Source organism: Carcharodon carcharias, chromosome 36 (genome assembly GCF_017639515.1).
Source record: "Carcharodon carcharias isolate sCarCar2 chromosome 36, sCarCar2.pri, whole genome shotgun sequence".
NCBI classification, from domain to species: Eukaryota; Metazoa; Chordata; class Chondrichthyes; order Lamniformes; family Lamnidae; genus Carcharodon; species Carcharodon carcharias.
Window position 1 is genome coordinate 7,423,740 of NC_054502.1, and position 25,321 is coordinate 7,449,060.

General features: G+C 44.3%; 1 protein-coding gene across 1 annotated transcript; it reads left to right on the forward strand.

The window, feature by feature from the left end:
* The first annotated feature begins 373 nt into the window (after window positions 1–373).
* LOC121272848 (SH2 domain-containing adapter protein E-like) lies at window positions 374–23,975 on the forward strand. Its single transcript, XM_041179662.1, has 6 exons — window positions 374–1,926; window positions 4,430–4,559; window positions 17,904–18,140; window positions 19,931–20,093; window positions 20,377–20,496; window positions 22,910–23,975. Exons 1-6 carry the CDS (start codon window positions 820–822, stop codon window positions 23,094–23,096), a joined length of 1,944 nt encoding a protein of 647 aa, XP_041035596.1. The 5' UTR covers window positions 374–819; the 3' UTR covers window positions 23,097–23,975.
* Window positions 23,976–25,321: the final 1,346 nt, after the last annotated feature.

Genomic DNA, 25,321 nt, shown 5'->3' on the forward strand with positions numbered 1-25,321 from the left:
GTATGTGAAGGACTTTGAGACATTGTAGAGACTTGGGATGACTCATTGTATAAATGCATGACTTTGTAATTCTTTGTCTCTGTGCTTCCTGCTTTCACTGAGCACCGATTGTCGAACTTACATGTAGAGGGTGTTTTGAAGGGTTGGGGACATCAATCAGTATTCATTGTATCACATCACATCACTGTGTAGAACAGCATGTCAGTGGAGCATTGTGATTCACAGCTCAATACGAACAACTGTATTTTAAGTTAAAGGGAGGAGTGCAAAAAAATAGAGGGTCAGTCGCTCCTGCTTTGAATGCTCGTTCTGGGACTGATTGTGTTCCACTTAAACAGGAATGAGTACAATAGCTGTAGATGGAAAATGTGTGCGCATTTTTTTTCAGCCGCATTAAATTATCAGGTGTCCATAGAAGTGGAAGTGGCTGTACTTGTCATCACTCAAGCTCACAATGGCAGGAAGGTGGAGTTTGAAGGCTAATGAGAGGAGCAAGCTGTGTGAAATAGCCCACGTCTGCAACAGGCGGAGGTCTTCAGAGGGAAGGAGGGAGACTTTCGGACTGGAATCCCAGAAAGGCACAAAGTAGAGGAAAATGTAAATGTTGGGTCAAAAGCAGGTTGTGCTGATCTAAACACCCTGGATGTAGTAACAGATTTTGTTTTGACTAACTGGTTAACGTTTTGTGAAGACAAAGATTGTGCAGCGCTCTTTATTTAAGGGACTTAGATTGAGGTTGAAGACCTTCAGGATTGGTGTTACTGTACTTGATAGGAGCCTAAGCCTGTGGCCGTGCAAGTTGTGTTACCACTCCTCACTATGGCAAAGTGGTTCAAGGATTTCCAGCTGAGCCTAAAGACCCGGCCAAAGCCAGAGGGCACAGGAGCAACCCGAGCCGGAACGGATTGTGAGGGAGCAAACAGGAATCGGCGTGCCACCCAGAGTGAGATAAACCCTCGGGGAACTGGGAGAGAGGTAAAAGGGGTTGCAGAGAGAGGGCGTGGTGAATCTGAGCTGGGAAAACTCAGAAAAGCAGTAAATGCTGGGATGAAGGGGAAGTCTGCCGGAACTCAAGGAAAAACCGGCAGCAGCACACTGATACGAGGGAAAACAGAACCAAATAAAAATCTCATTCAAGGGAAAACTCCTACAGGACTAATAAAAAATGGATTGACAATGAAGAAGGATAATGGGAAACCACCCAAAGGATCCGGGGAAATTGGAAACAGTCTCTCTGGAAAAAACAACAAAAATTCCAGCGTGGATCCCGGGAATGGCGAAGAAATTGGAAAACCTGTCAAAAATCCATCGTTGAAACGGGCACAAAATCCCGGTAAATCAGGACAAAGTTTTTCTGGGAAACTTGGTTTGAATCCAGGGAAAATTACAGGGAGGAGTCCAGCCAAAACTGAATTGAAACCTGATCTGAAAGCTGGGAAAAAAGATTCACAAACTGGGAAGGCGGACTTGAAAGCAGAGAAAGCTGATGTAAAAAGTGGTAAAACAGACCTGAAAGCCAAGAAGCCAGATTTGAAAACTGGGAAACCTGAAACAAACACTGGGAAAACACCCGATTTGAAAACTGGGAAAACTGACCCAAAAACCAGCAAAACAACCAGTCAAAGCCCTGGGAAAACTGGATTGAATCTTGGAAAAATAACTGGGACAAACACTGGGAAAACTGGATTGAAATCTGGAAAAACGGGACAAAGTCCAGGGAAGACTGGATTGAATCTGGGGAAACTAACTGGGAAGAATTCCGGAAAAGCGGGACTAAACGCTGGGAAGCTGTCAGGGTCCAGCTACATTTCACCCAAACACAGACTGATCAAAGTGGAAAATCAAGAGAAAAATGGGAAGAACCTGATGAACAGGATTCCAAATGCAGTGGAGGATGAAGAAAGTGGGAAAGCCAAACAGGACACGGTAGGCGGTTGCTTAATCCCTTAACATTATGCAGAACATCACACAATGAAATGCTTTTAAAATTCAGTGACGTGTTACATAGGCAAATACATTGTGCATGAACAATAACCCACAGAAAGTTTTAGATCAATGACGATTTATTGTGTTTTTGGTGGTTCAGGTTGAGGGAGTAATAATAACTTGGACAGCAAGAAAACTCATGTGCATCCACCTTGATTGACAGGCAAGACCTCAGTTCAGTTGTTGTAAGTAATAAAGATAGCTATGAATTTCTATAGCACTTTTCATAATCACAGGACGTTCGAAAGCTCTTTACAGTCAATGAAGTACTTTTTTGAAATGTAATCACTGCTCTAGTGTTAGAAGCACGGCAGCCAATAAGCTCCCAATGTGTTATGATTTTTCTTTTTAGAGATGTTGGTTGAGGGATTAAATATTGGCCCAAATATCTCCCCAAAGTCATTTTGGGGAGAACTCTTCTTCCGATAGTGGCCGCAGAATCTTTCACTTCCATCTGAGAAGGAAGATGGGAAGTTGGTTCAATGCCCCATCTGAGAAATGACACCTCTGACATTGCAGTATATCTCAGTACCTCACTAAAATAACATCTCAGTTTTTTTGTGCTCAAGTGGGAACCTGCAACAGACTGACTCAGAGAGAAAAAGGAGGAAAGTATTTCAGATTTTTATTGTGCCAGTGCCTTCATTCTTATGAGAAACAATGGTACATAGGCACATGTTGTGAGAGTTCCTCTAATGACTCAATTAATAAATGGAATGTTCGGGTTTCCACTAAGCCAGATCGAGAAGGAAGGCTCCAGGTTCTATCTCAGCTAGGGTGCCACTACAGTTATCCTCAATATCCATGGGCAAAAGCAAAACCAGCCAATGACCCTGACCCTGATCCTGATCAGCAGCTCTTGCTGAATAGCATGTTATGTTGGCAATGAGTCAGGAAAGAATCTAATGGTGCCTTCCACAGTTGATTAAACTCCCAACTCTCTGCCAAAAGTAAAGAATGGCCAGTTGAAAGAGGTGCAGAGAAGTTGTAGAACCTTGAGCCACCAAGAACCAGCGGCAGAAGGAGCGGAGAAGAAATTAGGGACAAAATCCGTTTATTGGAATTCGATTTGTTCAGTATTAACTCCCAGTCAATAAAAAAACAAACTTGTATTCAAACAGCACCATTTACAATCTCAGGACGTCCTAGAGTGTGTCACAGCCAATGAAGTACATTTTAAAGTGCAGTCACTGATGTAATATAGGAAATTTGGCAGTTTATTTGCACACAGCAAGATCCCACAATCAGAAATGCAGTAGTGACCAGATGATCTGTTTTAAAGACGTTGGTAGAGGCATAAGTATTGGCCCCAGGACAGAGGGCAGAAATCCCCTGTTGAAATTGTGCCATGGGATCTGAGGTGAAATACGCGACCTCGATTTGATGTCTCCTTCGAAAAACAGCACCAGTGACAATGTAACATTCCCTCAGTACTGCATTGAGAGAGTGAGTCTGGATTATGGGCTCAAGTCACTGGCACATGACTTGCATCCACAACCTTCTGCCTTAGAGGTGAGAGTGCTACCCACTGAATCATAGCTGGCACTTAGTAGATAATGCGCAACATTTGATTTTGGGTGCTGGCTTCATCATTGAAAATGGGACAATTAAGTTCCAGTTTACAACTGCTGGTTTAATAAAACTGTCACATGCATGGGTGTGCAAGACAGATTCATGTTCGTGTAAGTGAAAACTTGTTACATGCATGTGCACACCCCAATCCTTTAGGTACACTGGATTTGGCAAAAGATGGCCAACACCACCCTAGTGTGCACCAGCCTCTGACAATGATTTTCCTTCTCTTCCTGGTCTCATCCTCCACTCTCCAGGATAGTTTTTTGGTGAGATCATAATCCCACCACATGGGAGTCACAGGCATATAGCTCCATCCTAGTATACAGTAAAAGGGTGCTAAACTTATATTTTATCCCCATTATAATAATTTAGTTTAACAAAAGTTTTAGTTTATATTTTCCAATGTTGTTCTTCCATGCTACTTAAAGTACTGATTTAATATAAAGGCTACTCCCATTACCTGTGTCCTCCCATCATGGGAGCATAAATTGATTCGTGTACAGACCACACTGTCAGTCAAAGTAGCTTTCTTCGCTCTTAGGCTATGACACTACAGCTGGTGAGTTTCACACATCTCCTGTGGGTGAAAGGAGACCAATCTCTCCATGAGGAGGTATTAGGTAGAGTGCAGATGTTTTACAGCTTCAAGGGAAGGAAAATTGGAGGGCCTGTGATCTTGGACTGGTCTTATACTCTTGAGCTTAGCAGAGGATGAGGAGCAGATGTAGAATCCTGCACTTAGAGACTAACAAAGTGGAAAAGTAAGAAATAAAAAGTAATTACATCCCACAGGAAAATTAGTATGTTAATCAAGTCATGTTCTTAAACTCTAAATATTGGGTACCTGACTTAACTCTTCCCCTTACAGGTCATCATTGTGGAGGATTATGCAGATCCATATGATGCCAAGAAACGAGAGACAGGACAAAATGACGCAGAGCGGGTAGGGGAGAACGATGGTTACATGGAACCGTATGACGCACAGCAGATGATTACAGGTAGGGTAACTAAGCTGTAGGGCAGCTCAGCTCATCTTGGCTAAGCCATGATCTGGCTTGTTTGCAGAAACTGCACAGCAATTGGTGCAGTATGCTGGAGATCCAGTATGCACACTGGTGGAAAACAGGCATTGTAAATCATACATGGTTGAAATATTGATAAGGAACTCCTTATAGGTTGACAATGGCACTTGTAGTATATAGGCAACCCAGCACAAACTCTTCCTCCAACTAGCCTTCATCATTTTCTGTGAAGAAACATCAACCTTCTGTTTAATGTTCAACCTTACCCTACTCCCGTCCACAGACAAAATGATAGTGACCAAGATCTCCATGTAGGGAGCATTGTGTCCTTTAGCATCATGTAAATGTGTTTAAGGGGAACCTAGTTAAGCACTGGAGGGAGAATGGATTAGAAGGATATATTGATGAAGGAGGTGGGAGAAAGCTTGTGTGGCGCATAAACACTGGCATAGATCTGTTAGGCTGAATGGCTTGTTTCTGTCCTTTAAATACACTGTGCAATAATTTGTAGTTACATAAACTTTAGCTTGCCATTCGCTAAAGGTAGAAATATTTCATTGCCCATTCAGAAACTTGTAGCTGCCTCCTGCCAGGATCTCTTAGAGGATCATACTGTATCATCCAGGTTATTTACTTGGAATGTATTTTCAGTCCAAGCGCAGATGGCAGGCTCATGAATTCAACTGCAGTGAAACCCCACATGACTTTAGTACTAAAAATTCTTTTTATTTGGATTAAATCCATTCTTTGAGTCACAGTTTAGTCTCCTCCTCTCCTGAAGGCACTGACTCTTTTTTGAGGCAGAGGGCAGACATGGGTGAGGAATCCCTGGGATCTCCTTGCAGCAGCACTCTGATACCTCAGCCAAGCATCCATTCTTATTTTTATTCATTCATGGTACTTGGACATCACTGGCGAAGCCAGCATTTATTGTCCATTCCTAATTGCCCTTGAGAAGATTGCAGTGACTTTAGACAGTCAGCATCACTAAGATATAAAAACAAAAAAACTGCGGATGCTAGAAATCCAAAACAAAAACAGAATTACCTGGAAAAACTCAGCAGGTCTGGCAGCATCGGCGGAGAAGAAAAGAGTTGACATTTTGAGTCCTCATTCCTCATGACCCTTCAACAGAACTAGGTGAATCCAAGGAAGGGGTGAAATATAAGCTGGTTTAAGGTGTATGGGGGGTGCGGTTTGGGTGGGGGGAGAGAAGTGGAGGGGGGTGGTGTGGTTGTAGGGACAAACAAGCAGTGATAGAAGCAGATCATCAAAAGATGTCGCAGACAACAGAACAAAAGAACACGTAGGTGTTGAAGTTGGTGATATTATCTAAACGAATGTGCTAATTAAGAATGGATGGTAGGGCACTCAAGGTATAGCTCTAGTGGGGGTGGGGGAAGCATAAAAGATTTAAAAATATTTAACAATAATGGAAATAGGTGGGAAAAGAAAAATCTATATAATTTATTGGAAAAAACAAAAGGGGGAAGAAACAGAAAGGGGATGGGGATGGAGGAGGGAGCTCAAGACCTAAAGTTGTTGAATTCAGTATTCAGTCCGGAAGGCTGTAAAGTGCCTAATCGGAAGATGAGATGTTGTTCCTCCAGTTTGCGTTGGGCTTCACTGGAACAATGCAGCAAGCCAAGGACAGACATGTGGGCAAGAGAGCAGGGTGGAGTGTTAAAATGGCAAGCGACAGGGAGGTTTGGGTCATTCTTGCAGACAGACCGCAGGCGTTCTGCAAAGCGGTCGCCCAGTTTACGTTTGGTCTCTCCAATGTAGAGGAGACCACACTTAGCATCACTAAGATATTTGACAGTGGGGGACATCACAGCTGAGCAAAGGGATTGGAGTACAAGGATAAGGAAGTTTTGCTGCAATTATATGGGGTTTTGGTGAAACCACACCTGCTGTGCTGTATAAGTTTTGTCTCCTTGCCTAAGGAAGGATGTACTTGCCTTAGAATTCCTTTCCTAGGATGAAGGTTGTCCGATGAGGTAAAATTGAGTAGAATGAGCTTATACTCTCCGGATTTCAGAAGAGTGAGGTGATCTCATTGAAACATATGAAATTTTGAGAGAGCTTGACAAGGTAGATGATAAGAAGCTGTTTCCTCTGGCAGTGGAGTGTGAAACCAGGGTTCCTAAGGCCCAATTTTAACTCGAAGTGAATGGGTTTTGAGTGAGTTAAAATCAAATCCTGTGCCTCAGGATAAGGGTTCAGCCATTTAGGGCTGAGGTGAGAAATTCCCTTGTTTGTGAATCTGGCTGCTTTCTTTTTTCTTACTCCCTTATCCAGTCCAGCTGAAACTAATAGTGGGAATCAAGTCCTATCCTGGCTGAGATCAGCTGACTCAGCACAGACCAGGAATAAAACCGGGAGCATCCTAGGCTGTGTGGCTTGATTATCTGTGTAATTACCCACTAAGCTGTCATGGGAAATGTATGTTTTTTTTGCTGTCAGGCCACTACCAGTGCTTTTGTTGATTAGCTACTGGATGGTACACGAGAGAAGCCTCATAGAGTTTGCCCATCCTGTTTTTCCCTCTCTCCTAAAATTGGGAATTCAGTAGAACAGGGGAGTTAATTTTGCAGCGTTCCACTCAGTTCCTCTAATGCGTTTTTCATCAGTACTGATCCCTGAATTTTAATTTTACTTCCTGAGATCCAAAAATCCCAAGAATTTGTCTTTCCTACAATTTCAATGTATTGGAATCAAAACTGATATGTTCAGTGGCTCCTCCTGTGAATTTTACCCATTGAGCAACCTGAAACGCAGAAACCAGGAAGGTAACAGCATTTGCTCTTTGATCTCCTGACCCTCAGCATTGGCGGCATTGTAATCACTCTCATTAGTCCCTGGATTAGGGATGGGTAAAATCAGGGTTCCATGTGAACAACAGGTGAAGCCAGTTTTTTTTTATTCATTCATGGGATGTGGGCTTCGCTCACTGGGTTAGCATTCACCCCCCATCCCTACTTGCCCTTGAGAAGGTGGTGGTGAGCTGCCTTCTTGAATCGCTGCAGTCCGTGTGGTGTAGGTACACCCACAATGCTATTAGGGAGGGAGTACCAGGATTTTGACCCAACGACAGTGAAGGAATGGCGATATATTTCCAAGTCAGGATGATGGGTGACTTGGAGGGGAACTTCCAGGTGGTGATGTTCTCATCTATCTGCTGCCCTTGTTCTTCTGTATGGTAGTGATTATGGGTTTGGAAGGGGCTGTCTAAGGAGCCTTGGTGAATTCCTGCAGTGCATCTTGTAGATGGTACACACTGCTGCTACTGTGCATCGGTGGTGGAGGGAGTGAATGTTTGTGGATGTGGTGCCAATCAAGTGGGTTGCTTTCTCCTGGATGGTGTCGAGCTTCTTGAGTGTTGTTGGAGCTGCACTCATCCAGGCAAGTGGGGAGTATTCTATCACACTCCTGACTTGTGCCTTGTGATCGGCAGACAGGCTTTGGGGTATGAGGAGGTGAGTTACTCTACACAGAATTCTCAGCTTCTGACCTGCTCTTGTAGCCACAATATTTGTTTGGCTGGTCCAGTCAGTTTCTGATCAATGGTAACCCCCAGGATGTTGATAATGGGGGATTCAGCGATGATAATGCCAAGAGGAGATGGTTAGATTCTCTCTTGTTGGAGATGGCCATAGCCTGGCACTTGTGTGGTGTGAATGTTACTTGCCAGTTGTCAGCCCAAGTCTGGATATTGTCCATATCTTGCTGCATTTGGACATGGACTGCTTCAGTATCTGAGGAGTCGCAAATGGTGCTGAACATTGTGCAATCGTCAGCGAACATCCCCACTTCTGACCTTATGATGGAAAGAAGATCATTGATGAAGCAGCTGAAGATGGTTGGGCCAAGGACACCACCCTGAGGAACTCCTGCAGTGATGTCCTGGGACTGAGGTGACTGACCTCCAACAACCACACAACCCACAATCAGCTTGCCTTCCTGTGAGAGGAAGCCTGCAGACACTCATTGGTGAGACTCCCATTCTATGAAGTATTGAAGGACTGCAGGTTGCTTGTGGAAGTTGAATGCCAACAAGACCTTGCACTCTCAGGAGAAGAGGGAAGAGATACAGTGAGAAAAGGAAAACAAAAAAATTCTAATTTATTCCACCCCAGGACCTCAAAACTGTCACCTAAAATGAATCTGCGGACATCTGAAATCTAATTGTGGCTTTTCCTAATCACTCCATCTTAATTTGCTTCATCTCTTACAATCTTGTAAATCTTTGGGTATCCTGTAGTGTGAGCTATGTCCTTCATTTCTCAATTCTAAAAGAGGACAATTGTCCTTTAAGTGCACATGCAGATTAAATAGCAGCATCAGGGATATGGCATCCAGCTTTTGGTGTGAGCAGAGCACTGGTAAATTTGCACCGTAATCCCACTAACTAGGAGAGAAGAGGGAGTATACCATGCTGATGAGACAAAGCACAGAAAGCTGGCATTGGTACAAGCCTTTAAACATTCCCTTCCTTGCAGCTCAGTTCCTGTGACCGGGTCAGGGGTGGTTTTCAGAAAGTGACGCCTCGCTGGCGGAAGGCGGCAAGTTTTTTCCTGCCCTCGTGTGAGGGAGAGATAAGGGACGCCAGGGGAGGGGGAAGTGACAAGGTCAGTGCTGACCTTTGAGGTTGTGACTTCTGAACCCGGCTGTAGTGAATGGGATGCTGATTTACTGTACAGCTCGTGCAAGCAATTGTCCCTTTAAACATTCCTCCTCACCCTCTACCCTACATTCATGGTGAGACCAGTTGAAGAAAATTGCATTCATATTTTTTGCCACATTCTCAAAAATACAAAGAGGGATTCTTATACACTTACTGGTGTTTCTCATCCCCTTTATTCTGATGTTTGATGCCTCAAACATCTTGCTGGAGGCAGCTTTAGATTAACTAATTTGTGTATTATCATCTTTACGTGACATAAGTGTTCTTACTGATTTGTTTTTAAAAGAAATCTCCACTTCTCTCCCGGACACCTTCAAGCTTTTCAACATGTCTCTGCTTACAGCACTATGCTCTCCCAGTCAGAAAGTTGTGGCTTTGAGCCCCACTCCAGGAATTGAGTTTGGAATAGAGGCTGTCACTCCAAGGAGTGAGTGAGTGAGGGAGTGCTATATTTCACAGATGTTGGTCTTTGAGTGAAACATTAAGCCAAAATTGCTTCTGCTTATCCTGCTGGTTCAGTTGAATGTTAATAATCCCATTGCACATTCTGAAGATCAGGGGTTTCCCTGATGGTCTGTCAATACTCCTCCCTCAACCAAAGAATAAATTAATTGATTATCTCATTACTTTTGCAACTTCACAATGTCCAAAATAACTGCTGCATTAGCCTATATAATTATAGAATCTTACAGAACAGAACAAAGCCATTTGGCCCATCATACGTGTGCCCATGATAGCCGTTCAAAAGAGATGTCCAATTAATCCCACTTCCCTGCTCTTTCCCCATAGCCTACATAACAGTCTCCTGCATTTCAAAATAATACATTGTATGTGCAGTTGTTTGAGCTGTTTCTGAGCAATGTGGTATGGTACTTTAAAATTGCCAATCTTTTTTTCCTTAAATCTGCAGTTGCAGCTGCCTCCCATTTCTGATTAAATTAATCCTTCCGTAACTTTTGGTGCCAACAGTGGGTGTGTTCATTGCTCATCCAAGCAGTCTCATTTGTAACCATTCATTGAGGCTGTCTCAATCTGTCATCGACACTATTGTTCCATGGTCCTCACAATTTAATAATACTAAATCCATAATCAACAATATTAACATTTACAGAGCTTTTTAAAATACAATTTCAGGGGCCTCACAACTATGTTGGCACAGTCATTGGTTACAGGCTGTGCAGTGGCATCGGATTCTGTTTTTATATGGTGCTGTATCAGCTTTTTTTATTCATTCACAGGATGTGAGTGTTGTTGGCAAGGGCCAGCATTTATTGCCCCTCCCTTATTCCCCCTGAGAAGGTGGCAGCCTTCTTTGGGTACAACTGAGTGACGTGCTCGGCTATTTCAAAGGACAGTCAACCACTGTGGCTCTAGAGTCACATATAGGCCATATAGAGCAAGGATGGCAGATCTCCTTCCCTAAGGGACAGTGGTGAACCAGATGGATTTTTACAATCTGCTAGTTTCATGGTCACCATTACTGAGACTAGCTTTTTATTCTAGATTTATTTAATTAATTGAATTCGTATTCCCCAGCTGCCATGGTGGGTTTTAACTCATTGTTTCCAGATCATTCATCCAGGCCTCTGGATAACTCACCCAATAACACAACCACTCTGCTTTCATATACTTACACAATTGTTGACTATCTCAAGGATGGTGTGCTGTTTAATAATGTGAGGAGCTTTAGACCAAGTAACACAGATTGTGTTACTCTGCCTGGTGCCAATGGGAATCTGTATCTCTTACAACCGCAAAACCCAATTGCTGTGAATGGGAACATCCTGAGATCAGCTTATAGAATCATAAGAATAACAGCACAGGATGAACTAATTTGGCCCATTGCGTTTGAAGCATTTGGAGATGTTTCGGAGAGATATGGTACTGTATTATAAATTATGCATCTCTTTTTCTCTTGAATCTGCAGTCACAGCTTCCTCCCATCTGCCATTTCTCTGATTAAATCTGGTGTTTTCATCTGAAGCTCTCTGATCCCTTTTCCTGTATTTTATATTCTTCCTTTTCAAATATTTATCCAAATCCCGTGTAAATGAAATTATCATCTGTCCCTCAGCAGCCACATGTGGTTAGCTGCTGTTCGAGTCTGAGTTAGCTGTCTGCTGACCTGACAGCAGCAAGATACGGCTAGTGGCCTCAACGCTCTTGGTCGAGGGAGCGAATATCAGATGGGATTCCAGCTTCTGATTCTTGTACACTGCGATTTTAATCATTTTTTTTCAAATCCTTCCATAGCCTCATACCCTCCCCTATCTCTGTAAATTCCTATAGCCCTACAACTCTCCAAGTTATCTGTACTCCTCCAATTCTGGCCCCTTTCCTCTTTTCATTGCTCCACCATTGGCAGCTGTGCCTCCAGCTGCCCAGGCCCATAAGCTCTGGAATTCCCTCCCAAAACCTCTCTCCTTCTCCTCCTTTAAGATGGTCCTTAAAACTTACCACATTATCTAACTTCTGGCCACCTCCTCCAATATCTCCTTATGTGGCTCAGTGTCAAATATTGTTCAATAACTCCCCGATGAAGTGCCTGGGGATGTTTGACTACATTAAAGGCGCTATACAAATACAAGTTGTTATGTACCATAACTCTCGCTGGGCAGTGCGTGTACATGGACATCAGGGAGGCTAGGATTAGGTTCTCGACAGCGGGAGCCACACTGACGCCCACTGCTCAGGCTCAGACATGAAGAAAGCGACCAATTAAGGAAGGGATTGATGGGCTGTCATGACCTGCGGAATGGAACCCCAGTGAGATTCAGTGTCCTAAGATGGGGAAGGAAGAAAATTAGTCATAGACAAAAAGAAATAGTAAATGAAGGCTCAGTAAGTAGCAGGAGCAGGGTCTCCATCTGCCCTGGAAAAGGTTAATAATTCTCCAGCTGCATAGAATGTCAGGAAGTGAGCGGGCAGGCAGCGGAAGGCCAGAATAAAAGATTTTGTTCTCTTTATTAATGTAATTTCTGCCTGTTGTTTGTGCCGAGTTCCTGATCACTGATATTTATGGAACAACATTTTTGAAATTTACCTTTAAATATGTTAACTCCATGTGAACTGCCATTATGCTAGCATCTGTATCAAACTAGCAACAGAAAAAGGAAGATTTACACTTATGTGGCAGCTTTCATGACCATACAATGTCTCAAATTTGGAGGGATAAAAGGCAGCACAGAACATCAGCGAAAACCCTCCTGTGCTGTTTGAAATTGTAGCTGTGAAATCTTTTACATCCACCTGAGAAGGCAGATGGAGCCTCAGTTTAACAGTGCAGTGATCCCTCAATTCTGGTACTGGTGTGCTACCAACTGAGCCAGAAGCACAAATTGTAAACATAGGAACGTAAGATTAGAAGTAGGTCATTTCAGCCCCTCCAGCCTATTCTGCCATTCAGTAATATGATGGTTGATCTGTGACCTAACCCAATATACCTGCCTTTGCTCTTTATTTCTTAATACATTTGGTTAACAAGAATCCATCAATCTTAGATTTTAAAAATAGCAATTGATCGAACATCATCTTTTTTCTGAAATGTTTCCTAATTTTGCTCATGAAAAGTCTGGGTCTAATTTTTTTGCCTATACCATCTCCCACCCCAGTGCATCCCCCAAGTCCTAGACTCCTAAACTAGCAGAAAAAATTTCTCGCTATTTAACCTATCTGTTCCCCTTAATATCTTAAGCTTTGATTAAATCACCCTTAACCTTCTAAATTAGAGGGCATACAAATCTATTTGTTTAATCTCGCCTCATAGTTTAACAATTGGGAGTCCAGGTATCATTCAAGTAAATTTATGCTGTTCTTCTTCCAAGGCTAATGTGTCCTACCTAAGGTGTGGTGTTCAGAACTGCTCACGGTCTAACCAGGGCTTTGTGTAGCTGAAGCATGACTTCTACAGTGGGAAGTTAATGATTGCAATCAGATAGTGGGTGTAGATGTCACTTCAAACAAACAGAAAATCTCAGAGTGACAATCGGGTACTACCGTTGACTTTATTTTACCCTGGACTTGGAATGGGCATAAATCAGCCTGGGTTCCTGCTGCTGCGTCCTGAAATAATAAAAAAATGATAAGAATCTCTCTTTTTCTCTAATCACCATGAAAGTTACAGGAGTGCTGGGTGTTACACCATGTAATTTCTGGGAATGTGATTTTATTGCTGTGCAGTTGAACAGGTGCTAAGATGGCCCAATGGAGCCCTAGTCATTGAATGCCCATGTTGTCCTTTGCTCTGGAAACTGACTGCAATGGGAATTAAAATCAAGAGAGATGTAGAACAGGCTGTGGCCTAGATTACAATACCGCAGTCAAAATTACAACTGCCCCCCACCATCCCCTCCACCATACCGTATAAACTGGTAAGTATCATTTTCACGGTGCTTCATCCCTGATTGCAGCTCAGTTGCGATTGGGAACTTCCAACTGCACTTATTTCAGAACCATTTTAAATCCACCTGTGTCTGCTCATTACTGGGATACTTGGTATTGAACAGAATAGATGAAGGATTTGCGACTACTGAAAGCTTCTGTGGAGCCAAACCCAGCCCCTGGGTCTTCATACTTCACTGGAGCATGCAAAATATATTATGGAGTTTGGATATTTTAAAATAAGACCCATTGGACTAGAGGCCAATGATTTAAAAAAAGTAACCTGAACCAGTGTCATATTTCAATGTAGAACTATCTGCCCAGAAACAGCAATGAGATAATGACCTGATAATTTGCTTTGGTGATTTTGGTTGAGAGAAAATTGTTGGCTAGGACACAAGGGAGAATTCCCTGCTCTTCTTCAAAGCAATACCATTAAATCTCTGATCTCCACCTGAAAATGTAGACAGAGCCTTAATTTAATGTCTCACCTAAAAGGCAGCACTTCTAACCGTGCAGCACTGCAACATGAGCCTAGACTTTCTGCCCAAGTCTCCGGAGTGGGACTTGAACCCATAACCTTCTGACTCAGAAACAAGAATGCTACTGACTGAGCCACAGCTAACAGGAGAAACATAGCCCAGGCACTTCCATACAAAAACAGCAAGGAAAACGCGGAACCATGTACACCCTAAATGTGCTTCTTGTTGCGATTTTTATAGCAATACTGTGGAAGTAAGTTATGGGGAAGCGGCGATGTAGACATCCAAGCTTAGGCCAATTCTATCTTCACCTGACACCCACATGCAAGCACTTTTCAGCAGGCATTACTGGACTGGCATCAGGAGCAGGAAGTCTACCTAATTTTCTCCCTCTGTTACCCATAAGCATTAAACTCCATGGTAGCATCTCTTTTGCTATTTCCACTAAGATCAGATAAATCAGCGTGGAGCAGAGATTAAGCTCATTGCTTCCTTGTTTTGTAAGGACTTAGTGATGGCAAGTTTTTCCCTTTAGCTATCAACCACCTGCCTATAGACCTGAACCGGTGCTTGTTGATAATTATGAAGTGATGGACTGTGGCCGCAGGATTATTTTGTCACAACACGGCTTCCTGAGCATGCAAGCCCAGTGTCGCCGGAGCAGGGGCGACGCCGGGCTAACAGCAACAATCCCATTGCTGCAAGCAAAGACTTCCTCTCCTCAGTACGAATGTGGCATGTGAGGCCCAGAGAGGAAGCAGGAGAGAGAGGGAGGAAACAGGCTGAGGAAACTGCACCCTGGAAACAATACAACACATCCACATTTGGAAATCTTCAGAAAGGAGACAGGTTTCCGAGAAAGCAGGATTAACCATTTTACTGCTGAACGGTGCATACCATATGGGTTAAAATCCATGGGCCCTTCTACTGAACTATATCAGTTCAGCTTGCCTTTGAGTAGAAGGTTATGGGGTGGAGGCCCACCTCTGGACTTGAGCACATGGTATCACCTGAAACTCCAGTATGGAAAGATTGCTGCTTGTCTGAGCTGGGTAGCGTTCTTTGGATGAGACATTATACCGAGATCCCAAATGCCTGTTCAGGAAGAAGAGCGTGTTGCGTGGGTGAGGGGAGGGGTTGTTGGTGAGGATGCGGAGGTGCAGTCCTCCTGGTCCTCTGCCCAATATTTCCTCATTCCACCACCACCACCAAAAACAGACAAGTAATTCATCTCATTTTTGCTTGCGGGATCTCACTGTGCATAAAATGGATACCACAGTTGCCCACAGAAAGATCAGATCCCCTTTCCCTATCCAGTAACTCCTGCTGGAAAGTGTCTGTGTCTGTGTGCAAGTGGATTTGTCAAGTATGGAGAGGATCAGGCTGGGCTGTGTGAGACTCACAAGGACTCCCCTCTAGGGTCACCCCATGAAGGAAGGCCATTTGGGTGGGGGAGGTGTTCAGAGAATCATAACCCGGGAAGAGGGCAACACCTTCAGGGGAGGAGGAAAGAAAATAGACAAAGCAAAAGAGACGGCTGGAAATACACAGCAGGTCTGGTGAAGAGCCTACACCCAATACATTCATCTGGTGCCTCTCATTTCTTATACATAGGGGCCTGCTGCCTGTTTTCCATTGTCTGTTGTGTGATGCACAGTTACACTAGTATCCCAAGGCATAATTTCAGTCATTTCTTCATGGACCTGCCCTGCACAACCTCTTTTGTGCAGTTCTGCACTTCCTATGAACAGTGAATTGATATTAAAAAGTCCCAGTGAAAATGTTGCCTTCTGACCTGCTCCCTGAAACTGCCTTCAGGTTGCGTGACATCTGCCTGTGGTGCCGAATGCTGCAGGTCCCCAGGGTATGCACAGACAGAAACCACTGGCTTAGCAGGCTGCCACTGTAAATGAGCTGGGTTCTGACAGGTTCATGTACTGCTTAGCAAAAAAAAAACCTCCTACCTTATTCCAATAGAGCTGATTTTAAAAGAAGTCCAGTTTTATATAAGGCAGAGGATGATCACCCAAGGAGCAAGCTGTCAGGAGCTGAGGAAAAGGCAGTCAGCTTATATGGCAGGTACATCACATCCCTATTCCTCATCTTGGGAATCAGAAGATTGTGGGTGCCGCACTGTCAGCGGGTCAGTACTGAGAGAGCATTACACTGTTGGATGTCAGTACTGAGGGAATGCTGCACTGTCGGAGGTCAGTACCGAGGGAATACTGCACTGTCATAGTATTGAGAGAGCATTACACTGTCAGAAGGTGACTACTAAGGGAGTGCTGCACGTTCAGAGGGTCAGTACTGAGGGAGCGCCGCACTGTCAGAGGGTCAGTACTGAGGGAGTGCCATGCTGTCGGAGGGTCAGTATTGAGGAGTGCCACACTGTCGGAGGGTCACTATTGAGGGAGTGCCGCACTGTCAGAGGATCAGTTCTGAGGGAGTACCGCATTGTCGAAATGTCAGTACTGAGGGAGCACTGCACTGTCGGAAGGTAGGTACTGAGAGAGCGCTGCACTGTCGGAGGGTCATTACTGAAGAGCGCTGCAGTGTCAGAGGGTGAGCACTGAGAAAGCACTGCACTGTGGGAGGGCCAGTACTGAGGGAGTGCCACACTGTCAGAAGGTCAGTACTGACGGAGTGCCGCACTGTCAGAGGGTTAGCCCTGAGGGAGTGCTGCACTGTCGGCGTGTCAATACTGAGGGAGTGCTGCACTTTTGGAGTACAGTACTGGGGGAGTGCTGCACGGTTAGAGAGTCAGTACTGAGGGAATGCTGCACTGTCGGAGAGTCAGTACTGAGGAAGCAATGCACTGTCAGAAGGTCAGCACTGAGGGAGGGCTTCACTGTCAGAAGGTCAGTACTGAGGAGGTGATGCACTATTGTAGGTGCCATCTTTTGGATAAGACTGAAGCCTTGTCTGCCCTCTTGGGTAGAAGTGGAGGATATTTGAGGAAGGGTAAAGGAGTTCTCACTGTTCTGCCCAATATTTATCCTACAGCCAATATCTTAAAAAGAGATTATCTGGCCGTTATCTGATTGCTGTTTGTGGGAGCTTTTTGTGTGTGAATTGGGCTGTCATGTTTTCTACAATATATCACAACAGTGACTACATTTCAAAATAACTTAATTGGCTGTAAAACACATCCTGAGGTTGTGAAATGTGCTATAGAAATGCAAGTCTTTTTTTCATTGGGGATCCCACTCATTGGAGAACTAGAAGTACGAATGCAGTAGCCTTGTATGTAGAACAGATGCACCTTTTATCGTCTCCTTTCTGTGCTCCTCTATTAAATGCGCTGGCTGTCGCGGAACACTAACTGTGCTCCATGGGCACTGTGCCATCCTCCCCTGTTACACCCAAGTAGTAGTTACAGAAATCATCTATCAACTTGGACACTTCGTCTCAGTAATGTCAATATCTTAAGTAGGGTACCACTACCAATCAAATTCACATCCAAAACTACAGACTTTCCACCCAGGCTGAGGGCTCTCTTAACCACTTGGGGAATGGAAATCTATCCAAAGCAGTGGCTGAAATTCCTGCCTACTTTGGTCTTGTAGGAATGTTTTAACACATTTGTGACAAGTTCCTTTCAACAATGTTTTTAATAGAAGCATTAGTTCAATCCACTCTTTTCAAATATCACACAGTGGGGTTCGTTTCCAACATGGCAATAATTCATATAATCCCTGAGCAGATCAAACCTCCCACTCTTGGTCCGTTCCCGAGTTAGTAGATTAACTGACTTTTTTGCCCCCAATTTAGAAATCCGAAGACGAGGGTCGAAGGATCCACTTGGGAAGCAGTCCCTGTTGTATGACAGTCCCTATGAACCGGGGGAAATTGGGACAAAGCAGGAGGCACTTGGGAACTCTGCCCTAGAGAGGACAGGAAACCAGCGGCCAATTGACAGCTGTCTGCCGGAGAATGATGAGCGTCCCGCAGCAGAGTATGAGCAGCCTTGGGAGTGGAAGACAGAACAGATCGTAAAAGCACTTGCAGGTACAGCAGGAAGCTCTGAAGGTAGAACTGTTCACTGTTTGTGCAGGAGGTTCAGGTGGATAAAGGGACCAGCTAATGCGGTTCTGAGGCATCAAGGCCAGGAAGGTCTGGGGTTCCTTCACTGCTGTGCGCTGAGGTAAATTACCTCAGTTCAGGCAAAAGTTGACATCCAGTCTGGTTACCACACTTTAGGAGGGATGTGAGGGTTCTTGGGAGCCTGTAGGAAAGATTTACCAGAATGATTCCAGGGATGAGGAATTTTAGTTACAAGGTTAGGCTGGAGAAGCTGGGGTTGTTATTTTTGGGGCAATGGAGATTGAGGGGAGATTTGATAGTGTGTACAAGATGATGACAGGTTTCAAAAAGGTAAACAAAGAAAAACTGTTCCCATTTGCTGATCATACAAGGACTTGAGGCACAAATTTAAGGTTTTGGGCAAGAGATGCAGGGGGATGCAAGGAAGAACTTTTCTATGCAGCAGTAATAACCTGGAAATTGCTGCCCATGAGTATGGTGGAAGTGGAGACAATCACTAATTTGATGTGGTACTTTGAGGGAAATAAACTTGCAGGGCTATGGAGATAGAACTGGGGAATGGAACTGACTGGATTGCTCTACAGAGAGCCGGCATGGACTCAATAGCCAAATGGCCTCTTCCTATGCCATAATAGCGCCAAGGGCTGGATCTTACAGGGCGCTGTGTTCCCTGTCCTCTGGCTAAAATGTCAGGGGAGGTGGTGGGGAGCCCATCTACAATCCCAATGGCTGCCCCACAGTAACAATGCTGGAAGCAGCATTAATTGCTTGAAGGCAAGACTTCAGCCCCTACCTTAATGGTTAGTCCTGCCTTAGAGAGCTGCCAGCCCATCAGATGGTCAGCAGCTCTGTAATCTCAGTAGTGCTGCTAGGAGCAGTGGCCTTTGCTAGAACTACAGGCAGTCCCACCACGCTCAGGAATTTAGGTAAGTCTGGAGTTGGGGGTCTCACCAGAGCATGCCAGCTGTTCTGGTAAAGGGGTAAGGGGCATTGAGTTAAAGAGGTCAAGGGGCAGGGTAAAAAGTGGGTGTTATCTTAGGTGTTTTGGATGGGCCCAGAGGGCCTGCAAAGGAGATTCCCCACCAGTTACCCAACACCTAGCCCATGCATCTAAAGCTGCCACATGGTGTGTGTCTCCCCCTGTCCTGGATAAAATAGTGGTGAGATGAAGCACTTAAATGGCCATTAATTGGATACTAAGGGCATCAATAGGCCCAAGGGTGGGTGGGCCACCAGCCACCTTTCCTGCCTGCTGTAAATTTTCAGACAGGTTGGTGGTGAGCAGGTAGGTGGTGGGAAGGCAGCCCACTGGATTTTATGTGCCTCCTCACCTTCAAACCCGCTGGGGGGGGGGGGAGCGTAATATCCAGCCCTATGACTCTACAAACAACTCCAGCAACTCAGGTTCAAAGAGGGAAAATCTGTCAGTTTCCCTTTTCCCGATCACTATCTACTGACACCTACTGGAAAATTTGTGTCTTGTGCATCGGATATGAGCAGGCTCAGCTGTGATACTGCCTATGTTCAAATAGTCTGTCAAGACTTTCACTTTGAAGAATTGGGTGAAATGCCAGAGGGGTTGCTGGGGCTCTTAGAACAGGACCTCAGCACAAGCAAAAGGAACAAACATTAGAGGGGTTGTGATCTACTGTTTGGCAAAGAAATTTTTGTTTTTTTTTGTAAAATAAGGTGAGTAGACCCTTGGTGGATATTTTGTCTAATAGTTTTTGCTACTTTCTGTCTGTCCCACTCAGTCCAGTTCGAGTCCACAGAGAGATCATCTCCACCCAAAGAGGAAAAGGTCAAACACCACCATAGGCAGCCGAGCTGGACCCAGAAGGTCCTGAGGCAACAGAGTCCAGAGGGCAGCGAGATGGGAGAGAAGGTGGATCCAAACATCCCTTTAGAAAAACAAGTGTAAGTGACCATATCCCCACTACTGTTCCTCCAAAGCTACCAGTACCCAATTCTGCACACTCTTCCTCCTTTTCCCTATTGAAATCCAAAATCATTGAGCCGCTCTATGTCTAACTCTTTCCTTTCCCGATTCAAACTGTGCAATTCCTCACGTTGCTCCCTCTTCCAATCAACAGAATCCTGAGACTCCTGCATGGTGTAAACTAATCATCACTTCTTGATTTACCACATCTTTTCTCCTCCATCACCTTGAGCTTTAACTAGCATTTCCATTTTTCCACAGCTGGTATCACGGCACCATCACCCGAATGGAGGCAGAGTCTCGTCTACAGGCCTGCAAGGAGGCCAGTTACCTGGTACGAAACAGCGAGTCAGGAAACAGCAAATATTCTCTGGCCTTAAAGTAAGTATTCGGGAAGCTTTGTACTGGGCATCAGAGGGTCGTACCTGAAATATGTTACAACAGGAATTAAACAGAGTTGTTGTCTGAGCCTCATTCCCGAGGCTGTACTTGTTGACAATAACAAAGCATTGTTGTGATTGGCCGTCCCTCGATTCGAGGATGCCGTCTACTCAGGGTCATGAGTTTTTGCCATGGCTGTTCAGGTGACTGAGCAGGCCGATTCTGAACTCGCAGCTCTTTGGGCACGCGGGGCAGGATTTACTTCTTTTTCCTTCTTTGCCACTGCTCTACCACATCATGAAATGGGTTGGGACTGAAAAATTGATGGTAGAAGCAGGATGTCAGAAAAAGAGACAGGAGCATGGGAATCAGGAGTTTGGATGGGGCAGAGGCAGGGGTAATTTTCTAGGAATATGACGCAAGTTGTGGGGATGGGGTAAGGTGAGAGAAGGGTTAGATGAAAGGGTCCACACTGCCCAACACCAACACCTGAATTGGATGAGACGATGAAGGAAAGTTGACCTGAAGTACCGTGTTGAGTCTCATGATTTTGCCATCTTTCAGATGTGACCCCATAGCACAGAAACAGGCCATTCAGCCCATCAAATCTATATCTGTAATTTTGTCCATATGAACCATCTAGTCTATTTCCCATACCCATTACTGTCCAAGTCCTTAACCTTCTCAGCTCTAGTAAAACCACCCTAACGTCTCAAGTTTTTCTTTAAATGAATTCTCGGAATGTGAGTGTCACTGGCAAACCCAGCACTTAACATCTGGCCCTATTTGACCTGGTGGGCCCTTTTTGAACTGTTTCAGTCCATGTGGTGAAGGTGAGGGGTTTGATAGAATTGAGTGGCTCGCTCGGCCACTTCAGAGGGCAGTTAAGAGTCAACCATGCTCGTGCAGGGTCTAGACCCACATGTAGGCAGAGACAGCAGGTTTTCTTCTGTATAGAACGTTAGTGTAGCAGTGAGTTTCGTGACAATCCAGTAGCTTCCGAGTCACTTAATAAAACCATTTTCCTATTTCCAGATTTTAAAAAGAACTATATTGAAATTCCCTAAAATAATAAAATAATAATCTAGGTCTCTAGATTACTAGTCTAATAATTTTCTTTATAACTCTATGCCCCTCTTCCCTTGTAACAGCCCACTGAATCAATGCTGCTCATTTTCCATTGTTTTCATATCCTTGGTATCATGACCAAAGTTGTAGAGTATGCCAACACTGGCATAAGGTCCTGTATAACGTCAACATTACCTCCAAACTTTTGCATTCTATTTGTCTAGGTAAAACGAAGGGATCCATTGCCATTTTTAATTACCTTATTCAGTCATTAGTGGTAACATCACAAGTCAACTAACTAATGCTCAGCCTCTGCAGAGGTTCCTATGAATAAGGATCTGAGATTTCAACAAGGCTTTTGGTTTTCATACAAAAATAGACAGAATCACTGAATGAGATCCGAAAACAACCATAAAAATCCCACACACGGAACTTGACTTATTCAGTGCCCACAAATTAATGTTTTCATTATGGGTGTAAATCAATGTTCCACCAGATGTCCAATCTTTAACCAGTGTTTGAGAGCACAGCTTGATGGTATTAAGCGGTGTCCATCAAAAGCTCTCTCTCAGATACTTCCAGCTGATCCCAGCAGTTGGATGCTACAGTGACATTGGTTTTAGCTTAGAGTGAGGAAAATAATCAGCCCTGCCTGTTTCTTTTCATCTACTAATTCCTGATGGGGAGCAGAGAGAGGGAGAAAGAGTCAAGTGAAGTTCAGATCAGGGAAACCTGTGATGCTCCTCCTGCAGACACTCACTTCAGTTCATGCATAAAGACTGGCCATTTGAATGAAGTATGTGTGGTGCCTGTGGTGCCTATAACCCTTACAGCATAGATCAGTTGGGCTGAGTGGCCTATTTCTGTGCTGCGCAGTCTTCAGTACTGGGGGGAAGGGTGACTTGGGGATGAGTAACAAAAGGCAAATGAGAGGTGACCTTTTTGAACCATAGAGGATTCTGAGGGGCCTTGACAGGTTAAATGCTGAGAGGATCTATCCCATCGTGGGGAATCTTGAACAAGGGGCACAGTTTAAAAATAAGGATCTCCCATTTAAGATGGTGATGAGGAGGAATTTCTTCTCTCAGAGGATCGTTAATTTTTGGAATTCTCTTCCACAGGAAGCAGTGGAGACTGGGTCACTGACTATTTTGAAGGTTGAGTAAGACAGATTTATGATCGACAATGGAGTCAAGGGTTATGGGGGCAGAAAAATAGAGTTAAGGCCACAGTTATCTTGTCGAATGGTGCAGCAGGCTTAAGGAGCTGAATTCCTATTTCTGATGATTTTATGGTCTCTTGATGATACTGATACTTTCTCCTGTGATTTGTCTACTCTGTACAGAACCAGCCAAGGATGTGTTCACATCATTCTGGCCCAGACAAAAGACAATAAATATACACTGAATCAGAACAGCGCCCTCTTTGACAGTATTCCAGAGGTGGTGCATTACTATTGCAATGAAAAGCTTCCATTCAAGGATGCGGAACACATGACTCTCCTTTACCCTGTGCAGAATAAACAGCAATAATTTGTGCAACTGCTCGTCTGTACAACCTGATGGCGAGACAATAGTCCATAAAAAAGACACCCACAGCGGCCTCCCAGTCAACTCCAACCAACAGACAAGGAGGACATAGAGAGAGAGAGAAACCGTAGCTGGAGAACACTCAACAGCAGCCTTCCCAACCAACTCCACCTGACAGAAAGAGAGAGAGATAGGGAGGATGCAGCCAGATATTGCACATGGCAGTAGTAATATGCATGACAGACAGCTTCCAAACCAACTGACAGGTACGAGAAGAGACAGCATAGCCACAAATCGCACACTATAGCCGGGCCTCCAGACCAGCAGAAGTGAGCGGCTGGGAGGACACCAACAGACTTAATCTTCTGACAAAATAGTGGAAGGAGAAAGAATATAATCACAAAATAGCACATCTTCAAGCCCAGGGACAAACAGTATAGAAACACATGAAGAAATGTGCTGGAATTGAATAAGAAATGAACTGGGTGCTTGGGTGGCGCATACTTAAGTTTCATCCTGGGACCTGGTTTTAAATTCAGCCCAGGATGATGGGATGAAAATCTCTTTGTTCTGTTGACCAAATGTGACGTGAGTCTACAGTACCCTTAACCTAACTCCTTGGTTCTCATTAAATTGGCAATTTCACTCAGAGGCCACAGCACAGTTGAAGTGGAGAGTGGGAAAATGGTACATTGATACAAAAAGGGCCGGTATGCTGATAGTGGGTTCAGGCACATTGTGCAAACTGTGTAAAAGGAGCTCTGCGTTCAACCTGTGCTGTATCTGTCCTGGGAGTGTTTGATGGGGACAGTGTAGAAGGAGCTTTACTCTGTATCTAACCCTGTGCTGTACCTGTCCTGGGAGTGTTTGATGGGGTCAGCGTAGAGGGAGCTTTACTCTGTATCTAACCCTGTGCACCACCTGCCCTGGAAGTGTTTGATGGGGACAGTGTAGAGGGAGCTTTACTCTGTATCTAACCCCATGCACCACCTGCCCCGGGAGTGTTTGACGGGACAGTGTGGAGGGAGCTTTACTCTATATCTAACCCCATGCTGTTCCTGTCTTGGGGGTGTTTGATGGAGACTGTAGAGGGAGCTTTACTCTGTATCAAACTGTGTTGTATCTGCCCTGGGAGTGTTTGATGGGGACAGTGTAAAGGGAGCTTTACTCTATATCTAACTGTGCTGTACCTGTCCTGGGAGTGTTTGATGGGGACAGTGTAGAGGGAGCTTTACTCTGTATCTAACCCCGTGCTGTACCTGCCCTGGGAGTAAATGATGGGGACAGTGTAGAGGGAGCTTTACTCTGTATCTAACCCCGTGCTGTACCTGTCCTGGGAGTGTTTGATGGGGACAGTGTAGAGGGAGCTTTACTCTGTATGTAATTTGTGCTGGGAGTGCTTGATGCTTTCGCTGAGAAGGAACCTCATTTCCCAGCAACAGCAACTCTCACTATAATCAGCAAAAAAAATATAAATAAACAACTAACTTGCCACTTGACAACAGTTGCTAGATTTCACTGTGCAAAGTGTTTTGAGGTATTTCACAAAGTAAGGAGCGAGATTAATACAAGTATTATCTTGTTCCTGATGTCTGCTACTCACCTGGAACAACAGGTTGTATTTAAGTAGTCCCTTTAACATACTGCAATGTCCCAGGGTGCTTCACTCGAGGGTTAGCAACTTTTGACACTCCAAAGTTTGTTTTTCTTTATTAAAAAAAATACAAACTCTTGGTCTTATTGTTTACTTCTTTTGCTGGTGGAATATTATAGGCCGTAAAAAATGACGAGTTGTCATCATTGAATTGTCCTAAATTGTTCAAAAAATATACGTTTAATTAAAACACTTAACAAATGGAGAGAGTTTGAATTTTCTTGTTTAAAATACAATGCCTCCAGAGATGTGAGATAAATTATTAAACGTTGGCCTATTAATTTTTCCACCTCCTTCTGAATACTGAGGCCAATTCTAGCATCCTGATGTCCAGTCTGAAATTAGATAATGCAACAGAGACACAAAATTGAACCTGGGATCTTCTGTTCCATAAGCAATGGTTACAGCACAGAAGGAGCCTAAACAGCCCTTCATGCTTGTGCCGGTTCTCTGCAAGGTCCACTCGCATAATCATACTCCCTGACTTTTCCCCATAGCACTGTAATTTTTTTTCTTTAGAAAATTATCCAATTCTATTTTGCATGCCTCTATTGAATCTGCCTTCACCACACTC

Bases quoted from the DNA above. Each gene is read 5' to 3' on its own strand.
- LOC121272848 (XM_041179662.1), top strand. From the start codon at position 820: ATGGCAAAGTGGTTCAAGGATTTCCAGCTGAGCCTAAAGACCCGGCCA. The intron at 20,094-20,376 runs GTAAGTGACCAT...ATTTTTCCACAG, and splicing joins ATCCCTTTAGAAAAACAAGT to CTGGTATCACGGCACCATCA. The intron at 20,497-22,909 runs GTAAGTATTCGG...TACTCTGTACAG, and splicing joins AAATATTCTCTGGCCTTAAA to AACCAGCCAAGGATGTGTTC.